The sequence below is a fragment of the Microtus pennsylvanicus genome, chromosome 6 (assembly GCF_037038515.1).
Source record: "Microtus pennsylvanicus isolate mMicPen1 chromosome 6, mMicPen1.hap1, whole genome shotgun sequence".
NCBI lineage: Eukaryota > Metazoa > Chordata > Mammalia > Rodentia > Cricetidae > Microtus > Microtus pennsylvanicus.
In genome coordinates, this window is record NC_134584.1 from 113,789,564 (window position 1) to 113,815,838 (window position 26,275).

Genomic DNA, 26,275 nt, shown 5'->3' on the forward strand with positions numbered 1-26,275 from the left:
GCAGAGGAATGGGGATGCTCCCCATCACTGTCATGGCCACCCTGGGTACAATTGTTGCAGTAGACAGAACAATAGCTCCTGAAGACCCCTGAGTCTCTGGCCCCTTTGAGTGTGTCCCTTACAGAGCAATGGGAATTTCACAAATTTGATTATGGTAAAAGTCTTAAGAACGGAGAACTTTTCTCAGATTGTGGCTGTTCCCAAAGAAACCATGAGAAAGAAGCCAGAAGAGGGAAGCAGAAGAGCTGGGGGGGGGGGGGGTAAAGGTGCCTCCATGTGACTTTACTGACAGAGTGGGGCTATGGGCCAAAGACAGCAGGTGGGTTCTAGATGTCGAGAGAGACATGGCATCTAGAGCCCATGGAAGAGAACAACTCTGCTGACTCTTTGGTTTCAGCAGAATGAAATCCATTGTGGATCTGGGATTTCCAGAGGCACAATATAAGAAAGACATGTTTTGGGAGTTCCTAAGTTTGCACTAATTTGCCACAGAGGCCATTTTTCCTGGAATGCCCCACACAGTGGAGATGCCACTATGGCTTCACAAAGCCCAAGAAGCAATAGAAGAGTTAAAATTTTTACCCTACTCCGGGTGATCCTAGGCCTATTCTTTTCCCACTCAACAAACCAGAATGTTAGGAGAACATAGGGCATTCATTCTCATGTTTCCATGTACTCAGGACTTGGGAGATGGCTCAGTCAGTAAGGTGTTTGCTATGCACTGGAGTCTGATCTCCAGAACCTATACTAAAACTAAAGCCAGTGAGGCAGAGACAGGCACATTTTGGGGCAACCACTTGAAAGTTCCAAATCAGTGTGAGACTCTTTTTCAATAAACAAGGCAAGCAGCTGCTGAGGAATGACTAGCCTCCACATGCATGTACACACATGTATACATGAACACACAATCACAAACACTCACATACACACACCATTTCGTGAATTTTCAGCAAGAAACATAGACATTTCAAAAGCTGTGAGACTGTGGCCAGGCATACATATTCTAACTTGATATTGATGTGATTGTGAAGATTAAACCTCATTAGGATAAAACTGCCTAACCTGGGTTTCTCTAAGACTACAGTCTTCGCAGCACCAAGATTTCTGTCATCTTTTCAGTGAAGACTTGGGTGGAAATTTTGCAAATAGCTCACAAAGAATGCCAACATTAGCTGTGATTTTCTAGAACTATAATAGGGCATTGAGAACTAATTCAGACCAGAGCAGGATGTGTGGTCGCTGTAGTGGCCCAATTGTATCCACTGCCCCATCAAAGCCTTGGATATGTAATTTTCTCAGACTGCAGCATAACCAGATGGCCTGAGATTTTATTGCCCCTAATCAAATCCTGAGAAACTGGTGGAAAATTGGTCCATGCGTCCTTAAAATGAAAGCAACAAAGTAAGCAATGGTGTGGGAGTCCTGTGAGGACCTGTGTGGGCTTTCTTCCAGTCCCATCCAGCATGCCTTCTTGATGAGCCTCCTGAGTTTGGGCATCATGACTCAGGTGTGCTCCATTTCTGGAAGTGGCATGATTTTTAGATTGTCACTGGGTTTTCTCCCCTACTTCCCTCATCAGAGCAGTGATCCCATTGGCAGTGAGTGCCATCCCATTTGATAGATGCAGGCACTGATGGAGAGGGGAGCGAGAGTGGTAAGAATAGCAGAGACAATGTGCTTTAAGCCTCTTGACCCTGTGCTTCATGCTCTTGATGCTCCACCATCTGGGTCCTAGCATCAGAGAGACAAGAAGGTGAGAAGGGTTGATCTCACAGACATCCTCAGGAAAGGACTCTAGGAAGATGGTGCTAGATCAACATCTCCCTTCCCTACATCTCCTCCACTCACACTGACCTGCTCACTCTTCTGAGATCTGGGTATTTTTGAATCCTGTTTCTTCTTTCCAGAATGATCTTTTTGCTTAAGTCAAATGTAACCTCCTCTGAGAAGCCATACAGCAGTCCGTGTCTAGGTAAACACTTTTGTGAAAGATACAGAAGAATCCTTCTTATTCTTAAAAAATATCCCTGGGGTCCCCCCGCCCGGCAGCAAACTCCGGCGGGTCCCAGCAGTCTACAGTCTGCGGCGGTGGCGGCGGGTCAGACATATAAACACAGAAAATAGCCATATAAGAATTTATTAACAAGGAGAGAAAGAAATAAAGGGAAAGAGAGAGGGGGAGAGAGAGAGAGAGAGAGAGAGAGAGAGAGAGAGAGAGAGAGAGAAGGGGAGAGAGAGAGGGGAGGAGAGAGGCAAAAGCCCCGTGTGAGAGGAAAAGCAGGAAGAAGATCGATGGCCAGGCGGAGGTCAGGAGTTAAGAGGAGTGGGCGTGGCTAGGGCAGGGACCAAAAGAACAACAATCCTTTTTCCTTCATGCATGGGTTCAACTGAACAGCATTTCAAAGTTTGAGGTCTTATCTAATAGGAAGCATGCATGGCTATGTGGTCAAAAAACCCTGAATTCTACCTTCAGCTCTGTCTTTCAATAGCTAGATGATTGTGAACAACTTAAAACCTATAAAGTAAAATGCTTATATCTACCTCATGGCATCACATGAAAGGGAGAAAAATGGGGTTGTCATTACTCCTGAAATACAGTCTATTAATTTTCTAGAGAAATAGAGGGAAGGAAAGGGGCAGAGATAGAGGAACAGAGGGAGAGAAGGTGTAGTAAAAGGGTGAAGGTTAGGAGCAGTGAAGGGGGCAGAGACAGAGAGGTTTCCCTTTATATTCACAGTACCAAGAAAAATCTCAGACCCAAAGCAGGGGCTGAATAGCTTTTCACTTCTGAAAAATATTCGGTTTCAAACAGGGTTTACTCTTGTTCATATATTATACTTCTCAAGATATGCAATGGGATTGGCACTTCACCTCTACCCAAACCTTTAAAAGTTTAATCACAAAGCATTGTACAAGTTCAGATCAAAGCTAATTCTTCAAAATATCTAACCAGGACTCCTAAAAACTGGCAAGGTAATGAAAATAAAAAAGCAAAGAGCACCTAAGAAACTGTCACGTAGCAGAAGAGACTAAGAAAACAAGTTATATGTCTTGGCATTAGACATATCCAGGAACAGGGGATCTCAGTTGAGGAATTATCTTTAACAGATTAGCCCGTTGGCAAATCTGTGAGAGAATTTTCTTAATTTGTGAGGAGGACCTGGCCCATTGGGGACAAGGCCCCTCCTGGAGAGGTGGTCCTGGATAATATAAGAAAGCAAGCTGAAGAGGTCAGTAAATAGCATGACCTCTGCTTCCATTCCTGACTCCAAGTTCCTGCCTGAGTTTCTGTCCTGATTTCTCTAAATGATGCATGGTGGTGGGGAAATGTAAGCTAATTTGCTTTGGTCAGGATTTATTAAAGCAACAGGAAACCAAACTAGGGAAATATAGAAGTGCGTATGGTACCCTAGGTCAGCTCCTGGAACAGAGAATGTGGCCTGATTGGAAAACTGGTGAATTTCAAAGAAACTCTACAGTTTAGTAATATAATGTTGATTCCCTACTTCTGGTGAATGGACCCCAGAGTGGAAGGCAGGGTCCTTCCATGGGTCTTAGAAAGGCTGAAGTTCATCCATTTCATTATGGATGAGGTATCTCTCAGCATTATTCAAACCCTTGAAATGAAGCAACCACAAAAGGGAAGGTGGAGTCTCTACTGGGGCATCCTAAATCTTCATGTAGGGTCCAATGGGCCCAGGAGCTGGTGGTCCTCTCTAAATGATGAATACATGATTCTTTAGCATGAAACCTTGAGAACATGAGGAAAGAACCTCAGTGTGTTAAGGAACTTAGGTGTATAGGGTAATGCCTTCATTTCTTTCCTTGTTGCTCAGATTAAAAAGAAAAACTAGACAAAAGCAATATAAGGGAGAAATGTTTTTTTTTTTTTGTTTTGACTCAATTAAAAGGGTACTGCCTATCGTGGTAGAGAAGTCATACAACAGAAGCTGGAAGCAGCTGGTCACCTCACATCCACAATCAGGAAACAGAATGATGAGTCTGTGCTGTAGTCAGTTCCCTTTCTCCATTTATGCAACCTAGGATCCTTGCTGGGGAATGGTGCCACCCACAGTGAGTGGATCGTCCCACCTCAATTAATGCAATCAAGGTCATTCCCCACAGGCATGCCCAGAGGCCTGTCTTCCAGGCGATTCTAGGTTCTGTCAAGTTGACAGGCGGCACTAACCATCACAGGAAGACATCCAATCTCAGCAAGAGTCACTTGTGACATAGGACTCTTTTTAATTGTTTTTATTGGGCTATATATTTTTCTCCACTCCCTTCCATTCCTCTTCCTTCCCCTTTTATCCTCTCCCATGATCCCCATGCTCCCAATTTACTCAGGAGATCTTGTCTTTTTCTACTTCCCATGTGGATTATATTCATATACGTCTCTCTTAGAGTCCTCTTTGTTGTCTAGGTTCTCTGAAACTGTAAATTGTAGGCTGGTTTTTCTTTGCTTTATGTCTAAAAGCCACTTATGAGTGAGCACATTTTATATTTGTCTTTCTGAGTCACACAATATGATGTTTTCTAGATCTATCTATTTTCCTGCAAATTTCAAGAAGTCATTGTTTCCCCCAATGGTTGAAAGTTGATCTTTCTGAATGAAGATTTCAACTCATCATTGTTGGAGGGGCAGGGTAGAGCAGAGATCATGTCACAGCAGCAGGGAGAAGAGAAAATTCTCTCTGTGCAGATATCAGCTTCCAAGAGTGATTTATTGAAAACAGAACCATGATTGATCATGAAAGTCACTGAGATTGACCCAGCTACTCAAGCCTACAACCTAAGAACTATGGTTAGTTCTTCTCTGACATGATGTCCTTTCAAAATCCTATGATTCATTCATTTGTCCACACACACACACATCCAGGACATAGATTGTGAAGATCTGCTCAGTTCAGGATATTCAATTATGCACTAGAAATTGAACAAGCAGTAAGACAGATTCTCCTCTTTGAATGAGAAATTCAATAAAGCAAAAGTGGACATTAATCAAATAACCACATAGATAACTCTGCTGTGGGCTTGAAAGAGATAAGTGCTACCATGAGGGTCTATAACAGAGACCCGGGATAGAGTATGGTGTAGAATCAGGAAGCCACTTCCTTGTGGATATGCCATTTCCACTCCAGTCTCAGGATGATGAGTGAACCGGACCATGGTGGGAACAGAAGAACTATGTGAAAAGTGCATTTGGGATGAGCTGATTCATGAGGGTAAGGAGCCCAGTGGCTTTCATGAGAAGTGGAGGGTATGCCTTCAGCTGAAAAATTATAAACAACAGGATCTTTCCTGTGTCCACCACCTCTCTTCATCTGTCTTAGCTTGGTTTCTGTTGTTGCGACAAATATTATGACCTACAGCAACTTGGAAACTTGGAGAGGAAAAGTTTCTTTCATCTTACAGGTTGCAGCCAGCTGTTGCTAGGAGACATAGTAAAAGCTCAAGAAAGGGAAGACCTTCAACAGGGCAGGAACTCAAAGCAGAAACTATAGAGGATGCTGCTGACCAGCTTGCTGTCCATGGCTCATGCTTAGCTGATTTTCTTATACAACTTGAACCATCTGCCCAAGACTGAGACCACTAACATCCATCAAGATAGTGGCTTCCAGACATGTCTAAAGGCAAGGCTAGTTGAAGCAATTCTTTTACTGAGGTGCTCTCTTACAACTCTGGACTGTGTCAAGTTGTGACTGAAACTAACCTGCAGTCCATCCTTCTGCTGTTGCATTGTGGTCCCAATATCACTTACCTAGGTTCTTACTGCAGAGAGCTATAACAGTTTTCTGCTCACAAAGTCTCATATTTATTTATTTTTATTCATTCATTCATTCATTTTGGTTTTTCTAGACAGGGTTTCTCTGAGGGACAGTCATGACTGTTCTGGAACTCACTCTGTAGACCAGGCTGGCTTCAAACTCAGAGATCCACCTGGCTCTGCCTTTCAAGTGCTGGAATTAAAGGCATGCACCACCACCACCCTCTTTATTCTTTTTTAAATCGCTTTCTCTATGTGTATGATGTATGTGTGTGCATGTGTGTTCACAACTGTCTATGTGCATGTGTGTGCCATGGCAAGCTTGTGGTTGTCAGAGGACAACCTTGGAAGTCAGTCTTTGCCTTACACCTTGTTAGAGCCATAGCAAATTCCTTAGATGGTCATCTGTGCATACACCAGGCTAGCTGACTCATAAGCTTTTGGGAATTCACCTGCCTCTGCCTTCTGTCTCACCATAGAAGTGCTGGGATGACAGATGCATGCTACCATACTTATCTGTTAAATGGATTCTTGGGACCAAATTTAAGTCTCCATGTTAGCTCTACAGGGACTTTAATGACTAGACCATATGTCCAGCCCCACCTCTCTTTGTTCTATTGGCTCTTTGCTTGACTCTAGAATGGTTCTACAACCTACCAATCTGATTCTTTGGCCCTTTACTGTAATAAACACTGGGGATAGTGATGAAGGGTGAGAATAATTCTCAGGTTAAGCTCATATCCTTCACTTCTTTGTATGCTGTCAATACTGCCAGGATTCTCCTGCAGCTCCTATCTGGCTTCTTCTCTTAGGTCTTTACCTCATTTGGGCAGAAAGGCTTTCAGCATCCCTAAAGGGCATGGAGAAGATGTCTAGGTGACCACCCAGCTCCGTGTTCTGCTCCGTATGAGAAGTTGCACAATGAGGGATTGCTTTTTGAGCTTCCCCAACTATGCTCTATGGTTGGATCTAGCTGGGATGATGTGCTGAGGTTTGGGGTGATGATGGATTATAGACAGACTCTATAATACACACCAGTTCCAGGCCTGTCTCTTCCAGCATAATCTCCCGTGATTTTTCTCCCCAGTTTCTTGGAGGTGTTGAGTTCAATCCCAAAGACACTCTGAATCTGGTACTGTTCCATGAATCCAGAATCCTGAAATTTTTCACTTGCTTCCCTAATGCCATCGATTCCTGCGCCTACCATCATGTGGGCTTCATGTAAACAAGGGAAGACTAGAAACTGCAATGATTTAAATCGTTCAGGTTCCTGGGATCCCCGCTCCTGACACCTATATTCCTTTAAGTCCTTGCATCTGGTTCTTCTGCCTCCCAGTCTGTATTTATCAGGTCAATGATTCTGACCAGAGTACTGGAGTCAGACAGTCTGAGTCAAAAGCCCAGTGATTTGAGCAACTACTTAACATCTCACTTTCTTTATTTATATAATTGGAATCAAAACAATGCAGCAATCACTCACAACCCCTCTATTTATGCTAAATGAGTCGACAATTAAGAGGCACTTAACTCAGAAGACCAGGGATAATGTATTAGCAACAATAAAGTGAGGGTCAGCTTACCTCATCCCACCCCCTCAACCCACAAAACTCATATCTCATTATCTTTGTGCGTATTCCCTGCTTCATAAGGGCTGTAAATACTTGTATACCAAGAAGCTCATCATTTGAAAAACATTCTAGACGAAGTATTTGCTAAGAAGCCCTGCTACTGAATTAATCCCAGAGGGAAAATAACATCCTCAGAAATCCTGTCAATTTTAATCTATTAGGCAGTTTGGGGGATTCTTGTTCCTGCCAGCCAATGTTTTTCTAAGAGGTTTTGTTCTGTATCTAGCGTATATACTAGGTGAATGAGATCCATTTTCTTTTTCTTTTTTTCACTTTTTGTCATCGAATGAGAGATCCATTTTCATGGCCTCTGTGCCTGACCTTCCCATCACCCCTAAACCATGCCATGGCCCAGTTCTCCTGCATCCTTAGTCCTTTCCTTCAGGGATCTAAACAGCAGCTGCATATATAGAGTTACAGGGTTGCAGGAGGCAAAAACATCACCACCTTCTGCCAATCACTAACTATACACTAGATGCTTTGTAACATTTGTTTATTTCCTATGAAGTTCTCTCTGTTGGACTTTATGTAACATCAAGGAAAAGAGAGGGTGAACTCACCATTTGAAATCCCACTGTTCCTGTTTTATCTTCCCAACTGCTTCATCTGTAAAGTGTGAGTGGGATTACTGCCAACCTTCACAGTTACTGGGGAGCCTATATCAGCCCTTGTCATACTGCCAATGCCAACAAAAGTTTAGCTGGTTATAATCTCCCAGACAGGCTAAGAGATTCAATAATGCTCCCAAAGTTATAGAGCTAATTAGTCAGAGGGTCAAACTGATTCCAAGTATGCAGAGCTGGGGATTCCCACATGTCCAGAGCTCTTGACATTTCTCCACACCAGTGGCCTCAGAAACACCTACATCTCTCTTCACTGTTTCTGCCTACCTCACTCTGTGCCATAGAATAAGGGGGATATTTCTGTGGCGAGACACTTGGTCCCTAAGGGCCTGTAATGATAGGAAGCAGAACTGCTAAAAATTTAAAGAGAACAAAGAGGCTCTGCCATGTCCTTCATGAATAATTGACACCACCCGGATTAGCTGCATCTTCATATCAGCAGAAAGGGCCATGGCTAGGGTTAAGATCTCCTCTAACTGCCAACAGTAAGAAACAAGCACTAAATGTCCAATATGCTCCTCAGAGATGCGATGGAATAGGGTCCTTATTCCCATCCTCAGAAACATCTGATAATAACTAGGATGGATTCCTTATGCCACCAACATGCCTTATATTAGATAGGTATTAAATACATTGGATATATAGATATTAAACACAATAGATAAATATAAAACACACTAGATAGATACATAGATGCATCGATGCCAGATAGACAGATAGATAATCTAAATGCATTGCTAACATAGGAGATCATATATATATATGTATGTATGTATTATATGTATATGTATATATATAATCTTCTAAGTGCTGTCTATGTAAGGCAAAGCCTTGCTTGAACTCTATTCTAGTTGCTTTTAACTCCTGTACATAAATCATTATTAACTTGAGCTACCTTTATCATAAATATTGTAAAGGTTGAGTTTGGCCTCAGAGGCAGGATCCATTCACTCAATATTGACTGAATAAATACATCAGCTCTTGAAAGTCGACATACTGAAGTAGGTCGAGCCCCATAATTCCCATTCATTGTCTGTGAGACAGAAACTACTACAGTTCTGTTTTAGTAGAGGAAACTGAGGCATAGACAGGTGGTTTGGTTGCTTGATGTTACATTGTGCTATTAATGAGAACTGGTTTTTGAGCTCTCTGTTTAAGGATTCAAAGTTTTAAAGTGCTTGGCTGTTCAGATGAGGAAGCCATACAGACAAAATCCTTGTTTCGACTTGGAGTGATATGAGATGGCTTCTCCTCCATGCATTTTGTTTTGGGCACTCTTCTATGTTGAGAATAGTCTGGTCCTGACCAGCGGCAAAGAGATCCCTAGGGGGAGAGAAGATTCAATAGATTACTTCTCAAGGACTCTGATAAATTCAGTGTTCCAGCTTCCCTGGACCATAATATTCCATCTGAAAATTAACCCTCAATTGCCACGTTCACAAAAGCAAGAACCAAACATTCCTTAATTCCTGCATCTTGCCCATTGAGCCTACATCAAGGTCATTAATGTAACTTGGTGAATATTTGGAGAAAGCGTAAAGAAATCATAAGAAAAAGATGACAAAAATGTCAAAAAAAGCAAACAAAATCTTTTGTAATAAAGAGTCCAGATGCTGAAGCCATATTTGGGGTTCATACTAGCTTTTCTAGTTTGCAAGTAAGACCCCAAACAGATTGGCTTCTTTCAACTTTGTTTCTTCATTTGTAAGACTGTAACTATGATGTCTGTTTCCTGATTCTCATGTGGTGTTTTATAAGGAGGATTTTGTAGTTGGATTGTCATGCTCTCTGGCACATAGGAAATGTATGTACTAGCCGCTGTTAAGAATAATATTACCAACACAGCATCATCATCCAACTATGAATACTCAGTGGCACTCTGGCATCCACAGCCAGGGGTGGATGAGCAGTAAACAGCACAATCGAAGGGTTGCTAGCTTTTGAAAGCTAGAACCAAGGCAGATAAAGATTAATCTTGCCTCTTTTTTTTTTAAAAAATATTTATTTATTTATTATGTATACAATATTCTGTCTGTATGCCTGAAGGCCAGAAGAGGGCGCCAGACCTCTTTACAGATGGTTATGAGCCACCATGTGGTTGCTGGGAATTGAACTCAGAACCTTTGGAAGAGCAGGCAATGCTCTTAACCACTGAGCCATCTCTCCAGCCCAATCTTGCCTCTTTTTATGTATCTTTCTTAAAAGCATCTGTTTAGGGGCCTCTTGGATTAATAAAATTGTCTCAGATGGGTGTCTAATAGAGTAACATCATAATTTTTGTAGTCTGGATTCATGGAAAAGGACTCTGAGGGAGACCAGAGGAATATGTGTAAATGGTTGAAAGAATAGCAGGACTGGGCAGAGGGAGAAACTAAGCTGTGGTATGCTTGAGAGATTCTCTAGCCCACTGCCAGAGGAACTCTGAGACTGGACTAGCTAGATCTTCAGAGCTGTTTCTTCTGAGGAAAGAGGACTGATGATTAGATGTAGGCTGCCCTCACTAACAAAGGACAGAAATCTCTCACAATATAGTTCCATTGCTTCCCTGTACGATTGCCAAGCCCCAGAATTCATGAGAGAGAAGAGGAGGTGGGAATTTACTCCTCTACTGCCCAAAGACTGCCAGCAGTGGGGGTAAAGATCTGCCATGTGAAATGAGCCAACAAGGATGGAATACAGAGAGGCACTCCTGCTGATTCTGGAGTTCTGTACAACTATCTCCCAATGTTTCTGAGAAACATATTACTGCTGCGTACAGGGCCATTTGATTTGATGGTTAAGTTTTACATTCACATAGTGTAAGGTTTGAAGTTGGAGTTATTGTAAACCCAATTTAACCTGACAGAAGCAAAAAAATAAAACAAGCTTGCATATATAATATCTACCTCTTTAAATCCATGCTGGAAATTCTAATAAGACTATTTTCAATACTACTGTCAAAAAATAGCTAAGAGAATGTTGTGTGCCAAACCCTTCACTGCCTACTTAATATGTTTTACCTGGGTTTTCTCATTTTACAAATGAGTAAGCTGATATTTAGAGAACTAAGAAAGGCTATAAATCAGCAAATAGTGGAGCCAGAAATTGAACCTTCAGCTGCTAAGTAGAGAGCCCTAACCACTCTCCCCTGTTACCAAATGAGCAAATACATTCATTACTAAATGGCATGGTTTTGTAACTGTGATTGGTCTCTAGTATTTTCTTCTTCCACGCAAAACTGAACCCAGACTCTAAAATGAAGAATATAAATGTGAGTGAGACATAATGGCACATGACTGTAATCCACCAAGCAGTCACCCTGCCCTTTAAATACCCTGCTCATGAGAATTGAGATAGATGTTTAGAACAGAAGACAAAGGCAGGGCTTCTTGTATTACTGAGAGAGCCTGGGAGCTAATCCTCTGAGGATGACCAGCCTGATTTCAACCTGGCTTTAAAATACGGTGATAAAAAGGCAACTCTTCCTCATTTCACTTTAATTCAAATACATAGTGGCGCCCAAGTTTGAACCCAGGAGAGGAAGCTACCTAGGTCTTTCCAAATCAGTCTAGTTTCTGTTTTCCAAGGATAACATAAAATACTGTCTGAGGGCAAATGAACCTGAGTCCATTGAAATGCATTTACACAGATGGATGCTGTCAATGGAGCATGATCAATATAAGACCATGTAGAGACAAAGGTTGCAAGATAGAGGCCTTGAATTGAGATGGATGCCAGGTCTGTGAAGGACACCAATAAGCAAGTAAATATGTGGACAGAGTGTGGGAGCTGCAGGAATAGAGACTATGGGAAGAGCCAGAGGAAAATGGTCAGTTGATTGGAGTGGGAAGGGATAATACATCAGTCATTCTTAAGGGTAAGTAGGAGTTTTCAAGTAACCAGCAATAGCACCAAAGCTCAGGCCCACATGATCCTTCCAGGGAACTGTGAACACTGGACATAGCTGAGACTGAAAGGCAGGTGCCGACAAATGAGAAAGTTGGGTGACACCTTATGAGGGTCCTGAACCCCCATACCCTATAATGTAGGCCTCTCCAGACTCCCCTCCATATTCCCAGCTCCACCAATTAAGTTTTACTGGAAAATCTTTGATGTTAAACTGGTGGGTAAATGAATGTCAAAATGACACCAAATAGCACTTTTTCAGATTTGACAATGGGTGTTGGTTACTTTTCTCACTGATGTCACCAAATTTCTGACAAGAATTAATTAAAGAAAGAAAGGGCTCGTTTTTGCTCATGGTTTAAGGGCAGAGTCTAGCATCATGGATAAGGCACAGGCACAGGTATCTTCATGGTGTAGAAGCATGAGGCAATTTGCTCATACCTCACTGAACAAAGATGCAAGCCGTAAGTACTCCTCCCCCAGGTGACAGTTTCTCCCACTAATGTCTACTTGCTAAAGTTTCTACAACCTCCCAGAACAGCATTACTAGCTAAGAACTAAGTGTTCGAACACATGGTGTGCGGGGAATATTTCACAGCCACACATAGCCCTAGGTAAATTGGTATGCATAATATATGTGTGTATGTTTGTACTATATATATTGTATATATATTATGTATTATATATATTGTGTATAATATATATGCATGTATATATTATATATATATACATGCATATATATTAAAGTATTTTCTTTGCTCAATTTTATACAAGCATGCTGTTGTGGAACCTTCTTATTTTACTTATGTTCACACCCGCTTCAGTAGGTATAGACTATGATCATTGATGTATTTCGAAATTTTAAAATACTCAAGAGTGACTGAAATGAAGCCACATACACAGAAATGCATAGGTGGCAAATGGCAAAGATGGAGGTAAAATTGACACTCAGGTGGGTCTTTTTCAAAACCAGTATTTTAAACCAGAAATGTAGGTCAGAAAAGAAGGAAGGAGATGGAAGGTCCAGGGTTAGCCATCTGCTCATGGTCTCTGATCACTAGCTTATTTTGAGGATATAGAGAAGAACTTGCTACAAGTTGTCTTTTTCTGAGAGTACATGGGGTCCTGTTGGCCTCTGAGAAGCCATTCAGAGAGTGTGAGAGTGGGGGTGAAGAACATCAGGCTTACAAGGGGAAGGCAGGCACCAAGCCACCCCAGCTTAGAGGGATAGGCGAAGTACTTCCTTCTTCTCCAGAACCCCAACAGGTGACCAATCTGTTACTAGATTGAGCAAATACAATTTTTATCTGGTAATCTTGTTTTCCCATAGAAAGTTCTAAACCTTCCAGGGGGTTATTTACACTAGCAAGACAGTAAGCCTGGATCTGAGGTGATTAGGAACAAGTCCAGTCAGGAATGCATTTTAAAAGGCAAGTATTTTAATCCTCAAGTGACTGAGGGAGCCCTGTTCTCCACAGTCTACCCCACGGTGAGGGAAAGGATGGGAATTCAGCGCTAGACTTGGGCTGTCCAGATGGTCAGGTAGAGGTAAACCTTCCTCTGAGTCACTCAGGGCTCTTCCATCACTGTTTGACCAGGGCCTGAACCTGCTAGATAGAAGAGGGGCAATGAAGCCCAAGATTGCTCCTGCCTTCCTCTGACAGAAAGCTCATGAGGTGAATAGTGATTTTTCCCAGCAGATCTTTACTGTGTGCTAGGCAGCATGCAAGGTAGCTGAAAGATAAATCAAGCGTAATCCTTCAGAAATTGGCATGTTGCCAAATAAAAAAATAAAAATCATACACATCTTCTATGTTTTAATATAATATATATGAGTAATTAATTTATGTACTCACACAGACAGACACACATACAAAGATCTCTTTGGAACTTTATTAGGTCTTTTAACTCAATGTCCTACAATTTCAGGCTCCCATAGAAAAATATAAGACATAGCACTGAGGATGTTGTTCAGTAGTAGGGAGCTTGCCTAGCATGCACAGGGTTCTCTGTTCTACCTCTAACACGTCATAAAAAATAATTAATTAATTAATTAATTAACTAGAATTAAATATCACTACTGGCAAAATCTCCTAAGAAACACTTTCAGAGAGGAGTTATTTGTTTTGGTTTATGGTTCTGGAGAGTTCTGTGCACAGTTGCTTGGCTCCATGTGTTTACACAGAGCATCATGGCAGCAGGAATACATAATAAGAAACAGTTGTTCAAATCAAAGCAGAACAGGAAACAGAGAACAAGACCAATAGTGACTAGGGGTAATTTAGTCCCAAGGAACCATCTACCCATAGCCTCATTCTTCCAGCAAGGCCCCTTCTCCTAAGGTTTCCAAAACCTCTCACAATTGTTCCACAAGCTGGGGACCGAAGATTCCAATAAAGAACCCCTAGGCGTCATTTCAGAGTCCGATCACAACACATCCAGGTCCCTACTGAGAGATGACGCTGTAGCAGAGACGGGTATGGTTGTGTGAAAGGCAGGGAAAACACCTTGATGGCCTTAAGACAAAACACAAACACGGGGCAGGCATTGCTCATGGCATGAAGTCATTGGAAGAGGGTGTTCTCCCTCTTGGGGTGCAATTTCCTTGCAGAGATATAGCTGTTATCAATGAGCTTGGCAGCAGACATGCCTACTTCCCCATCCTGAGGTCAGCACAGACAGTCCTATCTTCTACCAGCAAATGCTGCATCTTTCTGCCCCAAGGCTGATTACTGTTGTGCAATTGGTGCGTGTTCAGGGCAGGCTGGAAGTGTGCCCAGGATCACCCCCCAGAAAATGCCACATGGGAACTGGGGAATCAGTTTCTAAAATTCAGGACTCTCAATGGGAGAGCCATGAGCCTTGCTTTATGTTCTATGTGATCTCTTAACCGCCCCCCCCCCCGGAATGGAGTTGTGTTGTGCACTGAAGAAAGTCATTTTCTTTCTTTTTTTTTAAATTTATTTATTTATTAAAGATTTCTGTCTCTTCCCCTCCACTGCCTCCCATTTCCCTCCCCCTCCCCCAAACAAGTCCCCTCCCTTGTCAGCCCAAAGAGCAATCAGGGCTCCCTGCCCTGTGGGAAGTCCAAGGACCACCCACCTCCATCCAGGTCTAGTAAGGTGAGCATCCAAATTGCCTAGGCTCCCACAAAGCCAGTACGTGCAGTAGGATCAAAAACCCACTGCGATTGTTCTTGAGTTCTCAGTAGTCCTCATTGTCCGCTATGTTCAGCGAGTCCGGTTTTATCCCAGACTTTTTCAGATCCAGGCCAGCTGGCCTTGGTGAGTTCCCGATAGAACATCCCCATTGTCTCAGTGTGTGGGTGCACCCCTCGCAGTCCTGAGTTCCTTGCTCGTGCTCTCTCTCCTTCTGCTCCTGATTTGGACCTTGAGATTTCTGTCCGGTGCTCCAATGTGGGTCTCTGTCTCTGTCTCCTTTCATCGCCTGATGAAGGTTAATATTCAGGAGGATGCCTATATGTTTTTCTTTGGGTTCTCCTTATTTAGCTTCTCTAGGATCACTAATTATAGGCTCAATGTCCTTTGTTTAAGGCTAGAAACCAAATATGAGTGAGTACATCCCATGTTCCTCTTTTTGGGTCTGGCTTACCTCACTCAGGATAGTGTTTTCTATTTCCATCCATTTGCATGCAAAATTCAAGAAGTCCTTGTTTTTACTGCTGAGTAGTACTCTAATATGTATATATTCCATACTTTCTTCATCCATTCTTCCATTGAAGGGCATCTAGGTTGTTTCCAGGTTCTGGCTATTACAAACAATGCTGCTATGAACATAGTTGAGCATATACTTTTGTTGTATGATAAGGCCTCTTTTGGGTATATTCCCAGAGTGGTATTGCTGGATCCAGGGGTAGGTTGATCCCGAATTTCCTGAGAAACCGCCACACTGCTTTCCAAAGTGGTTGCACAAGTTTGCATTCCCACAGCAATGGATGAGTGTACCCCTTTCTCCACAACCTCTTCAGCAAAGGCTATCATTGGTGTTTTTGATTTTAGCCATTCTGACAGGTGTAAGATGGTATCTTAAAGTTGTCTTGATTTGTATTTCCCTGATGGCTAAGGAAGTTGAGCACGACCTTAGTGTCTTTTGAAAATAAAGAGACAACATACTTAAATCTATGGGACACAATGAAAGCAGTGCTAAGAGGAAAGTTCATAGCACTAAGTGCCCACTTAAAGAAAACGGAGAAAGCATACATCGGGGACTTAACAGCACACCTGAAAGCTTTAGAGAAAGTCATTTTCTAGACTTTCCCGAATTCCTCGACTCATTTCTTACTCCTGAGATTAATTTTTAATAACTATATGTACCTTGCAATGAATTTGGAGGGGGAATTCAAGCACTTGAATTCATCTTCATGACCAGTCAAGGGTCAAAGCAATTATTTCTCCCTGTTAATTCTCTCTCACACCATCTCAGCTCTAGCTCTGCCTTTCCATCTGGGAACTTTCTAACTATGTAGACTTTTCTCTCTTACTGCATTATTGATGTACCTTGGACATTTCTTTTTAAAATTTCTATTTACTATGTTTCATCTTTGTTTTTGATACATGACCTTGCCCTGTTCTGGTACATCCTTTTGCCTTGTAAGTGTTAGCACATACTCCCACACTCAACCTTCCACCTGGAAAATTGTATTTCTCCTTTAAATGTTACCCCCACTCAGAAGCCTTCCATGCTTCTCCTATGCTTCTCCTTCCTCTGCACACTCTACATTGCCTTTCTAATGTTGCCCTCACCAAATTCCAGCTGATTACCCATCCGTTTGTAATACATCAGTACACCCATTCATCAACCTACCCATCCATCCACCCATCTATATATCCATGCATATGCCCATTTATTCACTTACCTTTCAACCAATCCATCTCTCTACCCACTGAGCCATCCATTACCCACTCAGAGAACGCACACATTTATCTATCAACCCATCTGTGCACCAACAGCTATGCATAGGCTGCCTCTATATGCTAGGTGAGAGTATTATACAATTTCCCATCAATCTTCCTGGATTTTATGGATTTTCTTAGACATCTCTGTGCTTCCAGTGAGTAGCACTGTGTATGTAAAGGAGGGAATAAGCCACAAAGGTTAGATCACACTAAACTGATGAACTTCACCTGTTCTAATTGGACAACATCTGTGTGATGGTAATGAGCATTTTAATTACATGGCAGCAGATACATTAAGTATAAGGAATTAGCAAATGAATATGTTATCATCAAAACACAAGCCATATGTAGACAGTTTCATTATTTGAAACAGCTTGTAAACCGTTAAGCCGGTGACCGTATTTGATTTCCCACTATTGAAATATATTCTTCAAAGCAAAAATACCCCCTGGTGGGCTCTACTTTATCCTTCTGTAGACTAAAGAGATGGAAATTTTTGTTTTAATGCCCCAAATCCTCTCTGTTGAACTTTACGGAGTCTTTTGAACTCAGTTTCCTGCTGGTCAGGCTGCTGAATAAAAATATAGGACTTAGAGCTGGGGATATAGCTTGCTGAGTTTGTCAAGGACAGACAAGGCCCTGTGTCTATTCGCAACACTACAGAAAAATATAGTAATTAACTAAAATTAAATGAAATATAGGCATCAACTTGAACAGTTGGCTCTCTCTCCTAAGGAAACGAGATTCAAGGGGTTGGGAGATAGCTCAATGGTTATATTCTTACCTTGCAAGTATGAGGACTAGAATTTAGATACCCAGGACTCACGTAAAATGTTGGGTTGGCATCTCAACCCAGCTGTAATTCCAACTTCAGAAATAAAGATAGTAGAGCTCCACAACAAGTTAGCTGACAAGACCACCCACATCAACCAGATCTGGAGGGACACTTCCTCAAAGAATATGGTGGAAGAGCAATTGAGGATGATTCTAAACATCAACCTTAAGCCTCTCTATATATGGATCCAAGGGCATGCATGCCCCCCCCTCTCTCTCTCTTACACACACACACACACACACTTACACACGGGGGGAGGGGATAAAAATCCACTGACAACTAAACATCGGCACTTACAGTCTGTCAAGTAATATACTGGACACAAATTGTATGTCATTGATAAAACCTACCTTCTATAGGAAACAGAGATCTCTTCACAAAGATATTTTGAACTATGGTTCAAAATAGTACACATAATTCCTGGTAATACATGGATTTATTCAAAAAATTATAGTTTAGTCATACAATAGAATTATCCTGCAGCTATTAAAATGATGGTGTTAACATTTGTTTATGATCCACCAGACTACAACATAGGCTTTGAAATAAACAAAAAATACATGGAGGTGCACAGTGGTGTTCATCGGGTTGCAATTCTGTGGGTAAGCAAACACATTATCAGAAAACAAGAATGAAACAAGCCAAGGGGGCAGAATGTTTATCTCTGACAAATGGCAATGTAGCTGATGGGTTTTTATAGCCTTTGGTGTTTGGGAATGTAGTTCTTTACAAAGGCAACAAATATGTGCTGCTTTTGTAATGATACTTTCCTGCAAAGAGCTCAGGGGAGCCCACTGTAGATCCCAAACATAGCACTATGGTGCCTTTCACTCTTCCATGTTAATACATAGCAGAAAAAATCACTTATTTGCTCAGAGCTTCTCCTGTTCTGGGGATCCATGGCTTTCTGTTATACTATTTGCTTTTTAAGAATGAAGGTCATATGAGAAACAGAGACTTAAAGTAGTATGTATTTAGTTCTTTCATTGATTGTAACCTATGAATATTTAGAGTCCAAAGCAATGAATGTATGCTAGGAGACAGTGGGACCAATGAGAATCTCATTACCTCTCCCTAGGTAGCTTGGTGCTTCTGATCAATAGTCATGGTGTTGTGTTGCCCTCATGCTATGTCAGTAGTGAACTTCTAAATCTGTGTGTTTATTGGGGGTGCTGGAGATCAAACCCTGGGCCTTGCATCTGCTGGGCAAGCTCTTGACCATGAACTACATCCCAGGTCCCTAATGCCACATGACTTCATGCATCTGGATGCATTGTTCTGCATGTCCATCAGAGAACAGACATGGTTTGGTTTGAAAATGCAAGTTTTCGTGTGAACCATTATGCTACAAGTAAAAGAGAAACTTATGGAAGCTGTTGGTTACCTGAGTGAGGTCTATCTTCTGGAATATGTCACGCACCTCTGTAAGAGGTCTAGCCTGGCCAATAAGCAGTTCTAATATTGATGACAGCACCCAGGAAGCAGTCACACAACTTTTGGTGTCTTTATAGAGACACGAAGTTGTGCTATGCAAATGACACTCTCCCTTCTACATGTTTAGTATCACTCTGATCTTTCTGGTCCATCTGGGTACCACAAATTCTATTACCCAAATAAGGCCGTTATGAACACAAAAATATCTAGAACTTCTGATACACCACTGTGCTGCATCCAGGAGAAGTATCACCTTCCAGGTCATTATTTACTGACCATGGAAAGAGGTGAGGGGGATAAACAGGCTCTGACCCAGGATACAGGATTGATGTAGGAAGCATAACGGTAACTGTGAGGGTATAGCACCCGCAAGCCTATGGCTTTGTGTGCCGTGCTTCCTAGAAGCACAATTTACAGTGAGGCTGTCTACAAAACACCACAAATAAGACTTCAGAGATAGTAGAGTCGCCTCAAAAAAGAATGGGCTAATGTGGGAGGCCATTAGTTTCCCATCTTGTTTGATTTGTTTCCATCTTGGAACAGTCAGAGAAGGATGCTGAGTCAGGATGCTCTTCCTAAATAGGCAGGAGATTGGACTGGATGCCCCAAGAGCATCTTCAAGGTTCACATCCTCCAGTTGTGTTCTCCTCTCTCCCATCTTGGGCTCCAGGGTGGTAGACAAGCCCAAGTGCTTGATCCAAAATCTTCTTGGAAAGATAGGATAGGATATTCTTTCATACGAATATTGACTGGTGCCAGGCAATTGTTGAGCCTTATGAAGGATGATCAGCTTCCCACCTACAGCTGCCTTAAGAAGGACATCATCATCACACACATGGGCTCTGGCTGTTTATGCGATTTGCCACCCAAGCTGGTAAATATAATGGAGTATTCCTGGAGGTGCTCTGTCCCCAGAACAAGCTATTTAATGTTCCTGGGGTCTAGCAGTTCTTGCAGCAGAAAGTCGACACCTAGTGCATGACCCACTGGCATGTGTCAGGCATGTAAATGTTTACTGAATAAAACATAGACACATGAAATCTGTGGGACACTGAGAAGACAAAGAACACTGTTGCTATACAGAGATGGCAAAGAAGGAAAAAAATGAAAGACTGTCATTGATTGAGTTATTCATTTATCTGCTCCAAGTTTTATGAATAACTTCTATGCTGGGACTCTAGATCAGTGGTTCTTGACCTGTAGATTGTGACACTTTTGAGGGTCAAACACCCTTTCACAGGGGTCGCTTAAGACCACCAAAAAGCACAAATATTTACATGACAATTCATAACAGTAGCAAAATTACAGTTATAACAAAATAAGTTTTATGCTTGGGAGTCACCACAACATGAGGAACAATATTAAAGAGTTGCAGCGTTAGAAAGGTTGAGGTCCACTGCTGCAGATAAAGGAGTGTTTTTAAAATAAAGAAAGGGTGCCGTTGCTTAAGTAAGGGAGATAGCTTAGTAAACAATACTAAGAATGTCTACTAAGGAACAATACTAATTTTGCTCATAGTGTCTCCACAAAGAATTCCAGTTAACTTTGAAAGTTTCTTCTTAAAATGAAACAGCAGGACAAAGAGCTTCGGGCACACTTGCTGGTGTGCAAAGAGAGCCAGTCTGAAGATGAAGGCACAGGAAGATGAAGTGACTAGGTCTGAGCCCCAGTGGGGAGCCTTATCTGGAAACTGATCTATGGCACCTCAGTTCCCTCCAGGACTAACTGGTGAACTAGTCTGATCTGGGAGCCTCAGATGTTACCTCCAGCAGTGACAGGGCCTGACCTGCCCCACTCGGAACCTATGTCTCAGGATTTGAAGTCACAGCAAAGAGTCCCCATGACTGATCTGTGAGGGCTGGCAGGGACAGAACAATAGTCTGAGTTGGAGAAGTTCACGGCCAGGGCAGGAGCTTTCAAATGAAATGCAGCACCTCATCGGAAAGTGTTGAAACCAGCGCTGGGCTCCAGCTGGAGTCAACCACTCTGGTTGATGAGACACCTTCAGCAAGCGCAGGCATTTGAAGTAGGGCAGAAGGCGGGTTGCTGAGCTGTAAAACCCCAAGGAAGAGCATCTGATCTCTGCCAGGCACTACGGCAAGGTGGCTCACAAATCCCTGTGTTTAGGGAGGAGGTGCTGTGTAGGCTGCAGCCTAAAGTAAGAGAGGCAAGCTTGTGTTTCCTCACAAAGTTCTACACCTCTGTGTCTGGTTTGCGTGCATGGTTGCCTGATGGGTTACATCCAGTTACCCACTGCATGTATACAGCTATCTGTTCAGAGTAACCAGGTTGCGTCCCTCAAGGAAAGTGCTTTAGATCCAAAGATCAGAGTCTCACAGAGGCTCTTTCCTCCTGGCCAACCTGTAAGTTCTTTCTCTTCACTCAATATCAGAATAAAAGGATGACCCAATTTGCCAGGATACTTCTAGTTTCTATCTATTGACCTAGGAAAATTAACGACAGCATTTTCCACTTTTCCTATTTCAAGAATAAATTATACAGTGTACTTGATTACCTTGCCGGACTGTAATTCAATTTGGTTTAGAGTGAAAGAGATGCATTTATTAAAAACCACAGCTCCAAACTGGGTACAAATTGCCATTTGGCTGGAAACAGGAACCTGGCATCCCCACTATGCAAATACAGCCGTCCCGGAAATCTGTCCAGGTGCATCATTTGGAAGACGGCCAGCCTGGAAGGGTTCTGACTCTCTGTGATTTAGAATCCTGTAAGGGGGCTTTGCCATCTGGTGGGCTGCCTGTCCCCTGGCCGAGATTCTAGCAACATGGTTGCTAAGAGTCCAACTTCAAGCAAAGAGGCAGTCTGTGAGCGATGGGTCTTCCCATGGCTCTGTGCAACCTGCACTACCTAGAGAGAATTGCTGACCAGAGACACGAGTCTTGATGTGTTGCCTATAAGGATGGGTTAATAGGACTGTTGTGTACAGCTGGGCAGGCTATAGATGGCACAAAGACACCTGCCTCATACAGGCAAGCGAAGGCTATCCTCACTTGAGATGCCCAGACTCACAACTCTGGGGGTACAGGGTTATGGAGTCAAACATATCTCTAGAAGACAGTATCATACTGTGGTGCCTACAGACTGAACTGCTAAAACGTTAGGTCCTGGGTCAGCAGCCTGCATGGTCAGCTGGACAGGAGGAAAGACTAACAGCAGCGTGGGTGACCGTAGATTCCAGACAGGCAGCTTTATCATTCACAGGCCCCCCGACTTTGGTCCATTTCCAGTTCCTCTCTGAATGCCCATTTTGAGGCTTAAATGGGAAACAAAAATTGCTTTGGAGTGGTTTAAGGATTTAACAAAGCCTTTAGTGCCTGGCGCATGGAGGGACAAAAGGGAGCACAGCTGCCATTACTGCTGCATTGTTAGCTGTAAGAAGGGCAGGGGTGCTTGGAACAGAATGCTGGCGTGCCCGAGAGGGAAGAAGAGTCAATTAAAACAGGCATACGTGCACATATCTCTATAACACTGTTGCCAGGGGCATGGATTATCTTGCTCATTTTATGCTGTGGGTTTGCAGGTAAATTGCAAAATCCTTTTTATTGGGAAGTCATTCCATCTCCCACAAATGTTTATTGAGTTCCTGCAATTCCTTGACTGGTTGGAGAAAGGAAGAATGAATGAGCTACTGATTTCACATTACCTGGGGAGTGAGAGAAAGCAGATTTCCTATAATTGTGAGGTAGAATGCTTAAATACACAACACAGAACAGTATTTACTTTTTAAAAAAAAGATCATTGAGATCTTACAGGGTCATTCGCCATCTCAGTGAGTTGATGGGATGCTAAAAGGCTGCAAACAGTTGAATTTGAGCTTTCTAAGCTTTGTTACTTACATACTATATATTATAATATTATACCATAATGATATTATACATCCTACTTACATAGTATACAGATATTATTAAAAGAATCCTAATTATCTGTTGCCCATTGAGTGTTCTTCTGTAAGGTTTTAAAACTGATCTTAAGTCAGTCTGTCTGTCTTATGCATGTGCATGAGGGTGCCTGAGGAGTCAAGAAGAGAAAATCAGTACACACTCTTAACTGTTGAACCATCTCTCCAGCCCCTAAATCTTCTATATTATACATTAATTATATGGGTATTACTTATGTGTACAACACTAACTGTACAAATATATTTAATATCAATATAATACATTATTCTAATTATATAGTACCATACAATATATGTCATCTGCATATATTGTTCCTTATATAATACTCCTGTTACATGATATAATTTAGAGTCATGCCTGTATGTTAATTTCAGTCAACAGCAGGTCTCATGTGCAACCATAGTCCCCTAATGTTGTAATGATTCTACCATTTTAGGTCTGTGTTAAGCTACAACATCACGGTGGGAGCGCATTGTAGAACAAAGCTATTCAGACCATATCAGTCAGGAAATAAGAGAGAGAGATGAAAGTCCAATGTGCCAACATCACCTTCAAAGGCCTCTACTAGGGACAATAACACGAAAACCCCCAGTAAGCTCCACCCCAAGGTGTTACCACCTCTCAACCGTGCTGTAGACAAGGGGAAAAGCCTTGAACACGTCTTTAGCAGATTTTCAAATTCAAATTGTAGCGGTATTTTTACAGAAGCGGCAATCAAACTAAAGGGAGACCCTTGCAAATAGTCCCTAACCTAAGATGGTGGGCATCCTCAAAAGAGGGGGAAATTTGTACTCAAGAAACTGGTAGAGGGAAGACAATGGAAATTTGCCCAAAGACAGAAGGAAGAAGGGGCTACGGAGATGTTAAAGTTAATTTTAACTTCTTCTGTCACTGCTGGGGTCTCCCCAAGCCATATTCCTCCAGAGATGTAGCCAATAAATTTAAAGGAGTGGTTGCATTGGGTGATGGTACCAATGCTCATTTGGAAGACAAATCCCTCTTTGTCCTATGAAATCTGGGACAAAACATTAAATAAATACCAAAACTATACTTAACATAGAGAACTGTATCCTGTGTAGAGTCTTAGGTTTATGTGGAGTTTCTGAAATGCTGATCTCCCAGAGAACATGTCATGTCTAGTTTAGGCAGCAAGTTAAAACTGCTTAACTTCAAATGTCAAAATAAGTTGACAGAATAGAATAACGGAGAGTGGAAATAATGGGCGTCAGGAGTCCTTGGTTTGAGTCCCAGCTACACCTCTGAAAAAGCTGAGTGGCCTAGACCTTCCTGTGGCCCTTTACCTCATCTATAAGACAGTGTTCGGGGAGGAGACATGGGGTGATCTTCCAGCTCTGACATTCTAGGGATCTCTCCATCTTGCCTTTAATTGGGATTGGCGATAAGATTACATTTCCATAAACTGACCCGCCAACTTGAATTATCCACCAACACAAAGACGTGAAATAAGATGATAAACAGAAGTGACTGTGACGGATGACGGGGAGAAAAATCGCCCTCCTTAAGATGGGAAACGAGAGGCTCGAGAGCGAGGGCCGTTTCTTCTAATGCATCTTAATTACCAGCAAATTGGGTTTTACTGGAAAGTTTGGAGATGCACATGCTCACATAATTTTGTTCGATGTCTTAACCATTGACCATGTCGGCGCAGGAGATACAAATTACCCCCCTCTTAACTGCATCTGAAATCCCCTCCTAGACCATTTACCATTTAAACCACATGCTGACCTTTTCTATATTTGACTGGACCTCTTTAGCCCTGGATATAATAAGCCCCCATGGGGGAGAGATGATGAAGATTGAGTATCTAGTCAGAATCACATTTTTCCCAGGTCCTCAGTCTGCTATAATACCTCATGTAGCCCTTCCCTGTGGGACGCTGTCAGTCAGCCACGCATATCTGCTCTACACAACATGCTGAAGCTTGCTGGCTGTGGGCTTCGGTCTAGCCATGGAACACACTTGACTCATGAGGACACCCCAAATGTGTCAGAGATACTCCTACAGAAGCAGTCCTCCACCAGGACTAGGTGGAAATTAATTGGGTAGGCTCTTGATCATGAGATATCAAAGAGGCTGAGTTCTGGATGTCCATGGTAGATATGAATTTGGTAACACATGAGTGGTCAGCTCTTTCTTTGGGTTTATTTTTCCTCTGAAGTACCACATGTTGTTGAACTGAACCACTGGGTTAAAACATCTGGTTTCTCCTCTCATATACATAGGTTTCATGCTCATATGTGTATATAGGTGCGTGTACACATTTATTCTTTGCAGATGAACATGTTGATCCTCAGTTTACCATCCACATTCCTTTTGAGAAAGGGTCTCTCATTGGCCTGAAACATGTTCAATTGGATAGCCTAAATGGCTATCCATCAAGCCCCAGAATCCTCCTGTTCCCACCTCCCCAGCACTGAGGTTGCAAGCATGCTCTGCCATGCCCATGCTTTTTGCTTTTCTTTCTTTTCTCCTCCTTTTTCCTGAATGTGAATTCTGGGGATCAAACTCAGGTCCTCGGTCTTGCAAGCCTTGCACTTGAAGGATGTGCCATCTTGCTGACACCCTTTGGGGTAGTAACCCTGTTAGTATATACGATTATCTTACAAATAAAACCCTTATATTGTAGTGTTTGCTCAAAATCTGCTTCTGAGAGTCAAATAAGACATCCTCCAAGATTCCTGTGGAGTAGATAGTATTGCTGCTGAGATGCAGCTCAGCATGGTTAAATAGTAGTTAAGTTTAGTGCTGGGGCTATCTGGCTCCTGTTGACTTTACTCCCACACAAATGGTTATCAGCCAAAGCAGGTTTTGTCCTTCAGGAGACAATGCTGCGATGCCTAAACATGAACTGAAACTCAAAAATGTCAGCTCTGTCAACGTTGCAGATTTCTGCCTTCTGCCCAGCGATACTGACTGTTAGATAGTTAAGATTTATTAAGTGCCGATAAGTGTCATAATGTGTGCTATGTCCTTGGCGCATGTTAAGCAACACCTCTCTCAGAATGGTGGGATTCATGTGTCATGTGATTGCTGTGATTAACATTGTGTGTGTGTCATTTCCAGGGTCAAGCTGTGGCCCAGCTATGCTCTACTGTCCCCAATGTGACCGTCTTCGGGACAGCTTCTACTTTCAAGCACGAGGCCATCAAGGATTCTGTGACCCACCTCTTCGACAGGAATGCAGACTATGTGCAAGAAGTAAAAAGGTAAGGGGGCGGCTCTGCAGTGTCACGTTCAGCCCTCGTC

At 42.4% G+C, this 26,275-nt stretch overlaps 1 protein-coding gene across 1 annotated transcript in view; it reads left to right on the forward strand.

The window, feature by feature from the left end:
* Vat1l (vesicle amine transport 1 like) overlaps positions 1-26,275 on the forward strand; it is a 158,927-nt gene that overhangs the window by 29,556 nt on the left and 103,096 nt on the right. The window contains exon 4 of the mRNA XM_075977400.1: positions 26,093-26,235. Coding sequence (XP_075833515.1) covers positions 26,093-26,235 — 143 coding nt within the window. The remainder of the gene's footprint in view (positions 1-26,092; positions 26,236-26,275) is intronic.